We start from the raw sequence: 12,978 nt of genomic DNA on the forward strand, positions 1-12,978 counted from the left end.
AGCAGCCTGTACTGGGTAGTGGCCAGCATGTACATCTGGTGGCTCATGGCCACCTGTGACTCCAGCTTCTGGAGATCTGATGCCCTCTTGTGGCTTCTCTGGGCACCCTCACTTATGTGCACCCCCACTCTGTACACACACACACACACAAAACCAACATTTAAAAATCTTTTAAATATGGGCTGGAGAGATGGCTCATCAGTTAAGAGCACTGACTGTTTTTCCAGAGGTCCTAAGTTCAATTTCCAGCAACCACATGGTGGCTCATAACCATCTGTAATGGGATCCGATGCCCTCTTCTGGAGTGTCTCACACGACAGCGACAGTGCATTCACATATATAAAATAATCAACAAAAATAAAGAATGTGGAGAAAGCAAAAACAAAAACCATGTTGAAGAATTATTGCATTTTCCCTCTGATTCTCTGTTAAGATTTTATTCAGCTTTCCTGTACCTACCTACTTACAATAACTATGATCACGTTGTTACTGCCTCTCACTGATCTATCTCCTTTTCTTTGCAGGGGCGGTTCCAGAAGTGTTCACGTTTTCAGAAGGAAGGACTGAAGCAGACATTTCTGCTCCAGGACTGCAGGGATGGAAGCCACAGAGATTATGGAAATAATGTGCGTCCTTGTGGCCAGTAGACAGTCCCCCTTAGGTCTGACTTGCAGAAGGGGGGTCTGGCTGTTCGCACCTACATGGAGAAAGCCCTTTCATTTTAGCTACCAGGAACCAGTGATTGGGTGAGTAAATATGTGTGTTGTGTCCTTCTATCTAGAGGAAGAACAAGCTAAGAAGAGACACCTTATCTAGCATTGAATAAAGTAATAAACTCCACCTCTGATGTTAAAATTGTGGGAACTGGTAAGATGTTTTAGCAAAAACACTTCCTGACAAGCCTGAGGCCCTGAGTTTGATCCTTGAGACCCACATAATGGAAAGACAGAACCAATCCCTACAGGTTGTCTTCTAACTTCTATATGTACCTTGGCATGTGCATTAATAAATAAATGTAGTTATAAGAAAAGTGAACTTCTTTCTGGACCGTGAGTCCCAGTATCTTCAGGTGGTATCTGCCCTGGTTCTAGCCTCCCTTTCTAGTTCATATGAAAATAAAGGTAAAATTGGGTGTGGTCTTAGGTAAATGTGATACAAATGGGTAGAGGACACTCAAGGAGGAGGGACAATCACAAAGAGGATGTTTAAAATTGCTAAGATGGGTATGGTGGGATATTACTTTAATCCCAGCACTCAGGGGGAGAGACCACCCTGGTCTATATAGTGAGTTCTAGGCCAGCCAGGGCTACATAGTGAGACCCTCTTTCAAACAAGAGGGAGGTGAGAATTAACCTCATGGACACAGGCCTATGGAGACCAGAAGAAGGTATAAAGCCCTTTGAAACTGGACTTACAGACAATTGTGGGTGCTGGGAATTGAACCCAGGTCCTCTGGAAAAGCAGCCAGTGGCACTTAACTGCTGAGTCATCTGCAGGCCCTCTAGTCTTAGCTGCCTCCCTAAACACTGAAACCCTGGCTGGCACACAGGTGTTCTCACAGTTACTGTGCAGAGTGTGGGAGCTCCTCACTCTGTTCATCTAAAGTTGCTGCTCAGATGGGCTTTTAGATATTGTGGGCTGAGTACCAGAGTGGAAGGACAACCAGACTCAATAAAATTTACCTTAACTTATCCCTTTAAACACCCATGATCATTGACATTCCATCTATAAGTTAACAGAACTATCCAGAAAACTGTTAGCCTAATTTTGCTGCTGATTTTGTAGATCCAGGCCCTGGACATGTAGTTTACTGTCCAATTCTGTGTGTCTGTTAACTTTCAGAAATGCTCACAACACTATAAACGTTAACCTAGAAAGACCATGTATAACTGAAGCCGTAAGCTGAGAAGTAAAGGATCTCGGGGCCGTTTGCTATGGGGAGGTTTCTAAAGCATTGCCTCCGTGTAGCCAGTGGAATACAGCCTGGGCCAGAATGGCCACCACTTTGTGCATCACCTATTACATTCTACTTCCCAGGGACAGGCAAGTATTTTGGTCCCTACCCCTCATTTTGGATTGTGATTTTTGTTATATGCCAGCTTATTGGCTGCCACACCTCAGGTCTCCAGTGGTATCTGGACTCCGTGGCTGCGATAGGCCAATGGAGCGAGAACATTTTTGAATAGTGCTTTCCCATTAGGTTTTTATATAATGTGCTGGGATCCACATATATGAAAATGATAAATGCTGTCTGGGCAGTGTTGGCACATGCCTTTAATCTCAGCACTCAGGAGGGAGAGGCAGATGGGTCTCTGAGTTTGAGGCCCGCCTGTATACAGACTGAGGTCCAGGACAGCCAGATGGACATAGGGAAACCCTGTCTCAAAAACCAAAATGAAACCAAAACAAAACAAAAGCTTGTAAGGGTGAGATGGTGCTGGAAAACAAGAGAAAGATGATACAGGATCAGCCATGCACACAAGCCCTCTACAAGTTAGGGATCGCTGTTTGTAAGAAAGCACAAGTTAGGGATCGCTGTTTGTAAGAAAGCAAATTCAGGCGGGTGGTGGTGGCGCACTCCTTTAATCCCAGCACACAGGAGGCAGAGGCAGGCGGATTTCTGAGTTTGAGGCCAGCCTGGTCGACAGAGTGAGTTCCAGGACAGCCAGGACTACACAGAGAAACCCTGTCTCGAAAATAAAAGCAAATTCAGTCAGTCAGTCTTTCTCAGTCTATCTCTCCCCTTTCTTCCTCCCTACCTCTGTGTACTGTGTTCTTACTCCTTACCTGGTCTACTCTGTAGACCAGGCTGGCCTCGACCTCAGAAATCCACCTGCCTCTGCCTCCCAAGTGCTGGGTTTGAAGGCGTGTGCCACCACTGCCCGGCAATTGCTTTTTAATTTATTGAGTATTCATGAATATGAGTGTTTTGCTCGTATGTCTGTCTGTGCCTGCAAAAGTGAAAAGGGCATTGGGTACCCTGGAACTAGAGTTATTGATGGTTGTGGGCTGCCATGTGGATGCTGGGAATTGAACCTGAGTCACCAGAACAAGTGACCTTAACCACTGAGTCATTTCTCCAGACCTCTAGTCAATTAAAATTTTAGAATGTTACCTACAACAAAGTTTGTTGGCGTTTTGTCTTGGTTTTGCTTAGGGGCCATGCTGCTGCTGTTGGGGCAGGATCTCCTGTGTAGCCCAGACTGACCTCAGTTTGCCATTCTCCTGCCTGAATGAAGAGCCTTTTGAATGAGGGGTTTATAGGTGCTTGCCACATGTCTAGCTCAAAGTTCTTGGCATTGCCTTGGAAGTCACAGCATGTGGCCATATGTGAACAAGTCTAGAGACATAAAATGAGTAGGTTATAATTGTAATCATATTGCCTGCAAAGCTAGCCAAACGTGTAAGAGCAGTGGCACGGCGTGCAGCTTTGTAGTTTTTATACTTTGCACCACACTTCCCCACATTCTCTCATTTGCCACATAGTTAATGAGACACATAATTTGTGCAACAGTGCTAATTAAGTTTAATTAGTTGGTCTTGTGAATGGCTGTAAATAGTAGGAATGGTTTGCTGCCAAAGCAAATCTGCAGGTTTTTAAATTAGTTACCTGATAATTCTGTTTGGTTGCCTTTTTGTTTTGTTTTTGTTTTTGCTCTGTAGACCAGACTGGCCTCGAACTCAGAGTGTGCTGAGATTAAATTGTGTTGTGGCACATGCCAGCACTCAGGACGCAGAGGTAGGTAGACCTCTGTGAGTTCAAGGCCAGCCTGCTGTACATAGCAAGTCCAGGACAGCCAGGGCTCTGTTACACAGAGAGAGACCCTGTCTCCAAAACAAAACCAAATAAAACAAAACCAAAAACAGGTGTGTGCCACCACAGTCACCAGCATGTTCAATCCCTGAGTTCACTCCATGTGCTGCCAACAAGAAAAAAGGAAAAGAAATAGAAGAAGACCTTGCACCTAGGCAGCTGACCTTCCCTTGCTCTGTGGCCTTTCTTGTCTTAAGTCCTCCTGGTCCCCTTTTCTCATCTCTTCCAGTAGTACCAGCATTCACACCCAGGGAACTTGGGTGTAGTGTTCCACTTTCATTCACCAACATACATTTTTTTTTTTCTTTTCGAAACAGGGTTTCTCTATATAGCCCAGGCTGTCCTGGAACTCACTTTGTAGACCAGGCTGGCCTCGATCTACATGGCATCTGGTTCTAGAGACCCACATTTAGGTTCTCAGATCAATAGTGTCTGCATTTGGAGGCTGATTATGGGATGGACCCCCGAGTGAGGCAGTCTCTGGATGGTCCATCCTTTTGTCTTAGCTCCAAACTTTTTCTCTGCAACTCCTTCCATGGGTGTTTTATTCTCTATTCTAGGGAGGAATGAAGTATCCACGCGTTGGTCTTCCTCCTTGGTTTTCTTGTGTTTCCAACATACATTCTTTATTGAGCATTAGGAGCAAGACATTGAGCAGGGCACTGGAATGCTGCTCTGGTCCTGATGACATTCACTAACTAAGGGGATGGACAGCTTAAATTTGGTTGTGTTGGAGGGATGTGAACAGGAAGTTGTCAGGCCTATCTTACTTGAATATAATGTCACTTCTGATAAAGATTATGCATGAGCTCCATTTGCCTTTTTATTTTTTAGTCATTCAGGTTCAGCTGTTTGGGGTAGGGCTCTGTCAACCCTCCAGTAGAGGGTGGTGCTACAGGAGAGTCCCTAGTGTTCATAGCCTGATATTGGGCACTTGGAGGGGAGCTGAGGTCAGTCAGGAACTGGTAAGGAGGTGTAAGTAGAAACATGCTGCTTCTGTTCATGTTCTTACGGCTCCCCACTCTGTAGCCTGATTAGTACTGCACTCCTTTCTACCACTGACTAATGTTCTGTGCTATGAATACTGCTCTAGTGTGCTTTCTATTGCTGTGATACACACCATGACCAAAAATAACAGGAGGAGGAAAGGGTTTATTTCATGAAGGGCGATGAGGGCAGGAACTCAGGCGGGAACTGAAGCAGAGCCACAGAAGACTGCTGCTTAGTAGCTTGTTCTCCATGACGTCTCACCTGCTTTCTTACTCCTTCAGGATACCTGCCCAAGGATGCCACCACCCAAGGTAGGCGAGGCCCTCCCATGCCAATCAGTAATGAAGAAAGCATCCCAGTGGCATACCTACAAGATACTCTAATAGAGGCAGTTCTTCAATTGAAGTCCCATCTGCCTAGGTAGTCCCAGTTTTGGGTCAAGCACATATAAATACAGCATGCTGTTGATCCATTTATCAGTTGATGGACTTTAGAGGGTCCCCTATTACAACTAGTGTGGGTATGAACATTCAAATGTAAATTTTTATGTGAACATAGTTCTTTCTAAAATATTTAAATTTTATTATTTTAAAAGTCAACAAAAATAAACAACAACATCCACCAGACCCAAAGACTGCACAACTCAGTGAACTTGTATTCAGTAAGAGAGAGCTGGGGACTTTACACTGACTCTATACTTTCTTTTTTTTTTTTTTTTTTTTTTTGGTTTTTCAAGACAGGGTTTCTCTGTGTAGTCCTGGCTGTCCTGGAACTTACTCTGTATACCAGGCTGGCCTCGAACTCAGAAATCCGCCTGCCTCTGCCTCCCAAGTGCTGGGATTAAAGGCGTGCGCCACCACGCCCGGCGACTCTATACTTTCATGTCAAACATATTTCTATGTGCTTGTTGGTTACAAAAATTAAAACAAAAAATGGTTTTGGTAGTGGGTATATTTTCTTTTTGTAGGACTTATAAAAATGTCTATATGTGTTTTGCCTGCAGATATGTTTGTGCACCTCTTGTAGGCTGCTGCTCTTGGAGGCCAGAGAGGGCATGGGATGGATCTCTTGGAACTGGAGTTAGCAGATGGTTAACCGTGTGGGTGCTAGGAATCAAACAGCAGTCCTCTAGGAGAAAGTTGGTGCTCTTAGCCATAAGACATCCCACCATTCCTTGAACATGTGTTTCATTTCCCTTTGGTTATAGCTAGAGTGGAATTAGGCGCTGATAATGGTAACACTTTTTACCTCTTTGAGAAACTGTTTTCAGGCGTGGTTTCACCATTTTACATTGTCACCAACAGTGTATAAGGATCCAGTGTAGCCATATCTTTGCCAACACAATAACATCCATCTGAGTAGTGGGTTTTAAACCAGTGCCCATTGTGGTCCTGATTTACATGTCCCTAATGACTAAGGACAATGAATCAAGAACTTTCAAGTGTTTGCTGAGATACTGCTGCTCTGCTCTCCTCGGCTTGGCTTGGCTTGGCTTGGCTTTTGGTTGCTGGGGTTTTGTTTGTTTTGTTTGTTTTGTTTTGTTTTGTTTTGTTTTGTTGACACAAGATCTCATATAGCCCAGTCTAGCCTTGAACTCACCTGTAGCTGAGGATGGTCTAGAACTCCCAATCCTGCTTCTACCTTCCAAGGACTAGGATTATACAAATATATCACCACATCTGGTTTTGGGCTGTGTGTGCTGGGGATGAAGGGGTGCAGCCAGTGTCCCCTCAAGTCTTCTCCTTGACATTGGAATGTGGTCACAGGCCAAGTGGAATGGCCCAGTCCTTTAATCTGTGCTCAGGAGGCAGAGGCACATGGATCACTGGGATTTTGAAGCCAACCTGGTTTACAAAGCAAGTTGCAGGATAGCCAGGATTGTTAATGCAAAGAAACGCTGTCTCAAAGAACCAAAAAAGAAAGGGAGGGAGGGAAGAACAGGAGGAGGAAGAAAGGAACGGAGGGAAGGAAAGGAACCACTTACTGAACCTAGAGCTCACTGACTGGCTGCCTTGCTGGCCAGGAAGCCTAAGGGATCTTCCGGGCGCCTGCCTCTGTCAGGAGGTTTCCGGTGTGTGCCATGGCATCTGGTTCTAGAGACCCACATTTAGGTTCTCAGGATTGCATTGTTAAGTGAGACTCCTCTCCAGCCTTTAGCTGTCTGCAGGGTTATTTACTTTTATGATTTTTTTTCCTATCTGAATGGGCTGGAGAGAAAGATCAGCACGTAAGTGATGATGTCATAAACACATGCAGCTCCATTTCCAGGGGATCCCACACCCACTTCTGCTCTCAGGGCACTGCATGCACACAGTGCACCAATATAGCAAAACACATTTTAAAGACATTTTTTGGGCTGACTGGAGTAAGCAGGGTTGACTGGAGCGAGCAGAGGTCCTAAAAAAAAAAATTAAATTGCCAACAACCTCATGAAGGCTCACAACCATCTGTACAGCTACAGTGTACTCATATACAAAAATAAGTAAATAAATCTTTTTAAGAAGACACCTTTTAAAAAAATCTCATCTGAATAACTGCATAACTGGTAAAAAAAAATAATGTTTATAATAAAGTCTGCTTTAAAAGTTAAAATGCATTCTACAACTTAAATTTATTCTATCAATGATTTGGGGGCAGTGGTTTCTAAGGGTTTTTTTTTAAATTAATTTTGTTACTTGTCAATTTCACAAGTCTGTAATGTCGTCTGATTTCTGCCATCCTACACACCATCTCCTGTCTCGTTTTCAACACTACCACCTGGGTCCCTACTGTCCCTTCCCAGGTTCATCATTTTCAGTTTGTGTTTTGTTCTGGGACCCATTTAGTTTAACCGGAGCCATCTGTGTGACCATTGGGTTGGAACTATCCCTCACCTTCTGGTGTGGTCATTGGTGACTCCACAACATTTTACACTCTTAAACCAAGTTAGAAATATGTGGCTGGCGTTTAACAAATGTGATAATCGTATGAGCAGGCTGTAGACCGGCTGTAGGTAGGGGCACATTTTGGGACTTATAGACCGGGATGTGAGTTCCTGCACAGGGTTCTTCAAGGTGCTTGCATAGCAGTTATGTGCCGGGCGCTGCGCTGCTGAGATTAACTTGCCCAGTTCTCATTACAACCCTGTGCCATGGAGACTGTTACCATGCTACTGCTTCCAGTACAAACAAAAAATATGGTTTAGCAAAGATGGCCTTCACATTCCCTTGCTTTCACCCTCCTCCACTAAGGAGGAATTAAACCACTTAAAGAATGCCTGCCCGTGCCTTTTCTTGCTTCTCACTGACCAGAGACGCCATTGAACTCAGAGCTCCTTCCCTCCCAAGTCTGTATCCCACTTTGAAGTTCTTTAAAGTAAGTTGATAAGTCTCCTGGGTCCCTCAGTTCTAAGTTTTTTGGTTTTTTTGTGCCCAATGAGCAGCCACAACTCACACAGGCTCAAAGCTGAATAGTGGGCGGGGCTGGTGGAGGGGCGGGGCATATCAGCGGGCGCCTATAGTTGCTGCTTGGACTAAGCTATCTCGTGAAGAACCATGAGCTGGACTTGTCCGCGTTGTCAGCAACCCGTTTACTTTGGTAAGGCTGGGACCTAGGAGGAGTAAAGACAACCGTGAGCCCCCAGGTCCCCTGTAGTGTGTGTGTGTGTGTGTGTGCGCGCGCGCGCGCGCTTGAAAACGAAGTGCCTGCCACACCTCCAAGAGCCCAAGCAAGAGACACCAGGGTGGGATGGAGCTTCTTCCTGGAAACAATATTCATTGTCTCCAGGGAGCAAGGCTGGCTGGGCCGGTTTTCCCCGAAGGTTGAAAGGGCAAAAGCAGGGCTGAGCTGGACTTTTTGCAGCCCGAACCCACCTTGTTCCCCACAGCTGAGAAGGTGAGCTCCTTAGGCAAGAACTGGCACCGTTTCTGCCTGAAATGTGAGCGCTGTCACAGCATCTTGTCCCCTGGCGGGCATGCAGAGGTGAGGCCTGGCCTGGGTGATAGTCCTCTGTCACACCCCTACCCCAATTTCAGCCTTGGAAACCTGTCAAAGGCAAAGGAACCTCCACAAACAAGCTCGGGGCGACCCCCCCCCCCCATTGAGCCTCATGTGAACCAGAGTTTGACAGGCTCAGAGCTGCTGCTGACCCATGGTTTTGAGGGAGGGGTACGCAGCTGCTCTGTCTCCCCCACCTCTACCTTCAACCCCTATTCCACAACGGCAATTGGACACGCTAGCCTACCACCCATCCCCACCAGATCCATCAGACTAGCTGCAGTGCACATATGCACCTGACAGCCTGGATTGAGAAAGCCTGTACAGGCATGCATGCCCCTTTGGCCCTGAGTGACCCTTCCCTCTGCCTGTGCTTGTGCCCAGCACAACGGGAGACCATACTGCCACAAGCCTTGTTATGGGGCTCTCTTTGGACCTAGAGGTAAGTTCCAGCCTAGAAGGGGCCAGGGGCCACAAACTTTCCTTGTGGCTAGGAACTAGAGCCTGACCTCCATTATTGGGTCTTCTCTCTGCAGGGGTCAACATTGGTGGTGTGGGCTGCTATCTCTACAACCTCCCAACTCCCCCTCCTGCCAGCCACATTTCCCTCAGCCCCAGCAACTTTAGCCCCCCCAGGCCAAGGACTGGCCTCTCCAGGGCCAAGAAAAGTAAGTGAAGGCAGGCTTTAGTTGTTCTCCTTCTGACCCTTCCTCAGGCTGCAGTAGACACTGTGGCTGCTCTTAGCAGTCCTGTTGCTGGCCCTGCTTTTCTGCTCTCGTGTGAGTTGGGTTTAAAAGGTAAACTGGACAGATAGCATGATCACCCTCATTTTACAAGAGATGCCCAGAGAAGACAAATGACCACCAAGCAGAAGCAAGGCTAGCCTAGAAATTGGGCCCCTTCCTCCAGCCAGGGCATAGAAGGGAAAGACCTAAAGCGATGGCTTCTTAGAATGGGGCCAAGTCCCCAGATTCTTCTCTGTCCCTGTCCCTTCCTCATACTCCTGCAGTGGGCAGTGACACCGTGCTCCTCAACACCTGACACCGCTGCCCTGGCCAGCTCCTGTATCAGCTCAGGTTTCCCAGTGCTGGAGTTACTACCAGTACTGAGCCATTGAACTGGTGGGCTCTCAAGGCCCTGGGAGGAGGACGAGGAAGCAGGTGGTCCCCAGTGAAGCTGATGGATTGGGTGGAATGAGTCAGAAAGGACTATATGCAGAGCTCATGGTTGCCTGGGGGAGGGGAGTGGTGGCAGGGACAAATGGGTTTAGGGAGAGGACAGTGCCATCCATGTACAGGTGGGGTCTAGAGGCCCCTGCTCAGGGCCTGGCCCCTACCACAGTCCTATCTGGAGCCTCTTCCCATTAAAGGGCCTCCCTACTTGAAGACATTCACTGGTGAGACTTCACTGTGCCCTGGATGTGGGGATCCTGTCTATTTCGGTAAGTGGCAGCAGAAAGCTTGGCGAGGAGCACTGTTGAGGTGGCAGAGGGAAGGGAGGTGATTCAAGGCAGGGAGTTGTCCTTGCCCTGCCCTGCACCTAGAATGGAAGAGCTACCACTGGTCTCTACCAACAGCTGAGAAAGTGATGTCTTTGGGCAGAAATTGGCACCGACCCTGCCTGAGGTGCCAACGTTGCAGGAAGACCCTGACTGCTGGGAGTCATGCGGAGGTGAGCAGGGCAGGGAGAAGGCTATGGTGGGTGGGAGAGAGGAGTCGAGAAGTGGGAAGAGAAGCTGAGAAGATGATTCTTCTGTGTTCCAGCATGATGGCATGCCTTACTGCCACATCCCCTGCTATGGATACCTGTTTGGCCCCAAAGGTGGGCAATCTGACCCCAGACACTGGACCTATGAGAATGTGTGGACAACCTCCCTGTGGTCAGACATCTAGACCCCTCCCCTATCTATCCCTTCAGACCTCCACTCCCTTGCCAACAAAGCCCTTGGTGACAGGACTCTCTCCTTCAGGTGTGAACATTGGCGATGTGGGCTGCTACATCTATGACCCAGTGGACATAAGAGCCAAATGAGCCATTCGCAGGAGTGATTAACCTAACTCAGGCTTCCCACCGTCTCCTCCGAGGTCTTTTGGAATCTCTGGAATTCTCTAGTCCTTCGGGGAGGAAGAAGGTGACACCCTGGGGGCCTGGGCCTAGGCTCTGTGGTAGATCTGAGTCCAGACTGTCTCTGCCAGCTCTGTTTCCCCATTCCTATTTGGATACCCCACCCACCCACACTTAGAATGGTGGTTGCCTGGGTTCCCAGTTCCTTCTTCTAGCAGTATGTGAGCTTCAAAGTGTATTCGTAAAGGTCATTGCGTTCCCTGGCTTCTCTAATAAAATGTTGACTGATTCCCATACCTTCAATTCTTTTTTGTTTTGTTTTGTTTTTCTAGACAGGTTTGTTTGTGCAGCCCTGACTGTCCTGGAACTAGCTTTATAGATGGGGCTAGGCTCAAACTCACAGATCTCCCTGCCTCTGCCTCCCAAGCGCTGAAATTAAAAGTATGCGCCACCGCCCACTAGCTCACCCTCTTTAGGTATGAAGCTTAGACAGTGAGATGGGGTAGGGGTACAAGTCTGGCAACAAGAAAATCTATCTGTTGGACCTCTGGCCTGGGAATTGGGCAGATCCTAGCCTTGCACTATAGACAGCACCCCCGCCAGCCTCATGGGTACTAGAAATAACCATAGCACTGTGCTTTAGCCACATTCCTAGGATGGCCTTGTTCAGTCTGAGCATGACAATAAGTCCTGTCTACTAGGAGGCTTCACTGTCCACTTGGGGCATGAACAGTGGCACAGCTGGAATCAGAGCTGAGGATCAAGTCAATGACTTCCCCAAATCTCACAGCTGCCCCAACCCATGAGCATCTATCTTTATTTACAGAAGTCCCCCGCACGCCCCCCACCGCCATGAGAGCGGTGCCCAGGATCCCCAACAGCCCAGTGCTGCAGGAGTTGTCCTGTTGTTGGAGACTGGATAAGCATAGGCAGATGGCACCAGTAGCAGCTCCATCCTTAGGCAGAGGAATTTGATGTCCCAGTCACAAGAGCCTGCCTTGTTTCCAGCTACTTACTTGGTGAGCTGTCCCTAGGTTAATGCAATCCCGGACCTGTCTATCTTCTTCCTGAGACAGGACAATAAGGAAGGTGTCAGGAACACGGTCAGGGGTTAGTCCTGGACCTGCAAGGACTGGCTCAGAGCCGTCCCAGCTCCTCAAATATAAGCACACATATTCCCACAAGTCACTTGACAATTTCTCAGTGTATAAGCATAGCTTATGTGCATTGCATTTTTGAGCATTTGTGACTACATAAAGGTATGGCCATGGGCTGGTAAGATGGCTCAGTGGGTAAGAGCACCCAGGACTACTCTTCCGAAGGTCTGGAGTTCAAATCCCAGCAACCACATGGTGGCTCACAACCATCCGTAACGAGATCTGACTCCCTCTTCTGGAGTGTCCGAGGACAGCTACAGTGTACTTACATATAATAATAATTTAAAAAAAAAGTATGGCCATACTCAGGTATGATTTCATATAAGCAATTTATACATACCAGGGTATTCACCCCCAAACACTCACCTGTTTACATATGTACAAGTGTAGTTCTGCAACTGTCTTCCCCTCTGTAACCCAAGTGTCTGGAACTTAGGCATCTGAATCCACAAATACCACACACAAATACCCTCCTCACACACACACATACCCTTCCCCCCTACACATACATACCTCCCACACATATACCCCTTTCTTTCCACATCCTGGATGGTCTCTGGCAGCTGTTCTTTCTTCGTCTCAGGCAGCAGGAGTACAATGCAGGCAGCCAGGAAAGAAATCCCCCCATAAGCAAGTTTGGGCAGTAACAGCCACACTCCATCCAGCAAGACCACCAGTGGGGCCAGAGAGGCCCCTAGCCGGCCTATGAGTGCAGTGAATCCCATTCCTCTCTGTCTGTTGAGGAAAGGTTGAAGGAGCCATACATTACAAGGCTCCCCTCTTGTGCGGGCAACCTCTAATACTGGCTTCCCAGTACAGAAGATAAAATTCCCTGTGCTAGCCGGGCAGTGGTGGCACATGCCTTTAATCCCAGCACTTGGGAGGCAGAGGCAGGCGGATTTCTGAGTTCGAGGCCAGCCTGGTCTACAGAGTGAGTTCCAGGACAGCCAGGGCTATACAGAGAAACCCTGTCTCGAA

The 12,978-nt window shown here is 47.5% G+C and overlaps 3 protein-coding genes and 1 long non-coding RNA gene across 7 annotated transcripts in view; 2 read left to right on the forward strand and 2 right to left on the reverse strand.

Annotated features, from left to right (window-relative positions):
- Positions 1-2,236, forward strand: part of Znf318 (zinc finger protein 318) — a 38,321-nt gene extending 36,085 nt beyond the window's left edge. The window contains exons 8-9 of one of the 2 annotated variants that reach the window (XR_002380063.2): positions 525-746; positions 1,843-2,236. Coding sequence is in view for 1 of the 2 variants with exons in the window: in XM_021186325.1 (XP_021041984.1) it covers positions 525-647 (123 nt within the window). In the remaining variant the exon portion in view is untranslated. Of the gene's footprint in view, positions 1-524; positions 1,031-1,842 lie in introns of those variants that run through there. The other variant, XM_021186325.1, reaches the window with a different exon arrangement.
- Positions 2,237-8,334: 6,098 nt separating this feature from the next.
- Positions 8,335-11,142, forward strand: Crip3 (cysteine rich protein 3). 3 transcript variants are annotated; one of them, XM_021149433.1, is made up of 8 exons: positions 8,335-8,380; positions 8,670-8,764; positions 9,164-9,221; positions 9,316-9,447; positions 10,149-10,220; positions 10,356-10,450; positions 10,543-10,658; positions 10,749-11,142. In XM_021149433.1, the coding sequence occupies exons 1-8, from the start codon at positions 8,338-8,340 to the stop codon at positions 10,783-10,785; spliced, it is 648 nt and encodes a 215-aa protein (XP_021005092.1). In that variant the 5' UTR covers positions 8,335-8,337; the 3' UTR covers positions 10,786-11,142. The 3 variants fall into 3 exon arrangements, with proteins under 3 accessions (XP_021005092.1, XP_021005093.1, XP_029327350.1); XM_021149434.1 differs by having other exon boundaries at positions 10,543-10,600; positions 10,749-11,137; XM_029471490.1 differs by lacking the exon at positions 9,316-9,447 and having other exon boundaries at positions 8,338-8,380; positions 10,543-10,600; positions 10,749-10,843.
- LOC115029744 lies at positions 8,358-8,863 on the reverse strand. Its single transcript, XR_003835303.1, has 2 exons — positions 8,656-8,863; positions 8,358-8,393 (listed from the first exon to the last, which is right to left on the reverse strand). It is a non-coding gene; the product is annotated as an uncharacterized LOC115029744 (long non-coding RNA).
- Positions 11,143-11,627: 485 nt separating the features above from the next.
- Slc22a7 (solute carrier family 22 member 7) overlaps positions 11,628-12,978 on the reverse strand; it is a 6,575-nt gene continuing 5,224 nt past the window's right edge. Inside the window, exons 8-9 of the mRNA XM_021149966.2 lie at positions 12,514-12,862; positions 11,628-11,910 (exon numbers count right to left, since the gene is read on the reverse strand). Of these exons, the coding sequence (XP_021005625.1) occupies positions 11,874-11,910; positions 12,514-12,862 (386 nt within the window). The 3' untranslated portion in view covers positions 11,628-11,873. The remainder of the gene's footprint in view (positions 11,911-12,513; positions 12,863-12,978) is intronic.

This window comes from Mus caroli, chromosome 17 (assembly GCF_900094665.2).
Source record: "Mus caroli chromosome 17, CAROLI_EIJ_v1.1, whole genome shotgun sequence".
Taxonomy (NCBI): Eukaryota; Metazoa; Chordata; class Mammalia; order Rodentia; family Muridae; genus Mus; species Mus caroli.

Coding starts and splice junctions, on each gene's coding strand:
- Crip3 (XM_021149433.1), top strand. CDS start 8,338: ATGAGCTGGACTTGTCCGCGTTGTCAGCAACCCGTTTACTTTG. Junction 10,221..10,355: donor TGGGGATCCTGTCTATTTCG/GTAAGTGGCAGC, acceptor CTCTACCAACAG/CTGAGAAAGTGATGTCTTTG. Junction 10,451..10,542: donor CTGCTGGGAGTCATGCGGAG/GTGAGCAGGGCA, acceptor TCTGTGTTCCAG/CATGATGGCATGCCTTACTG.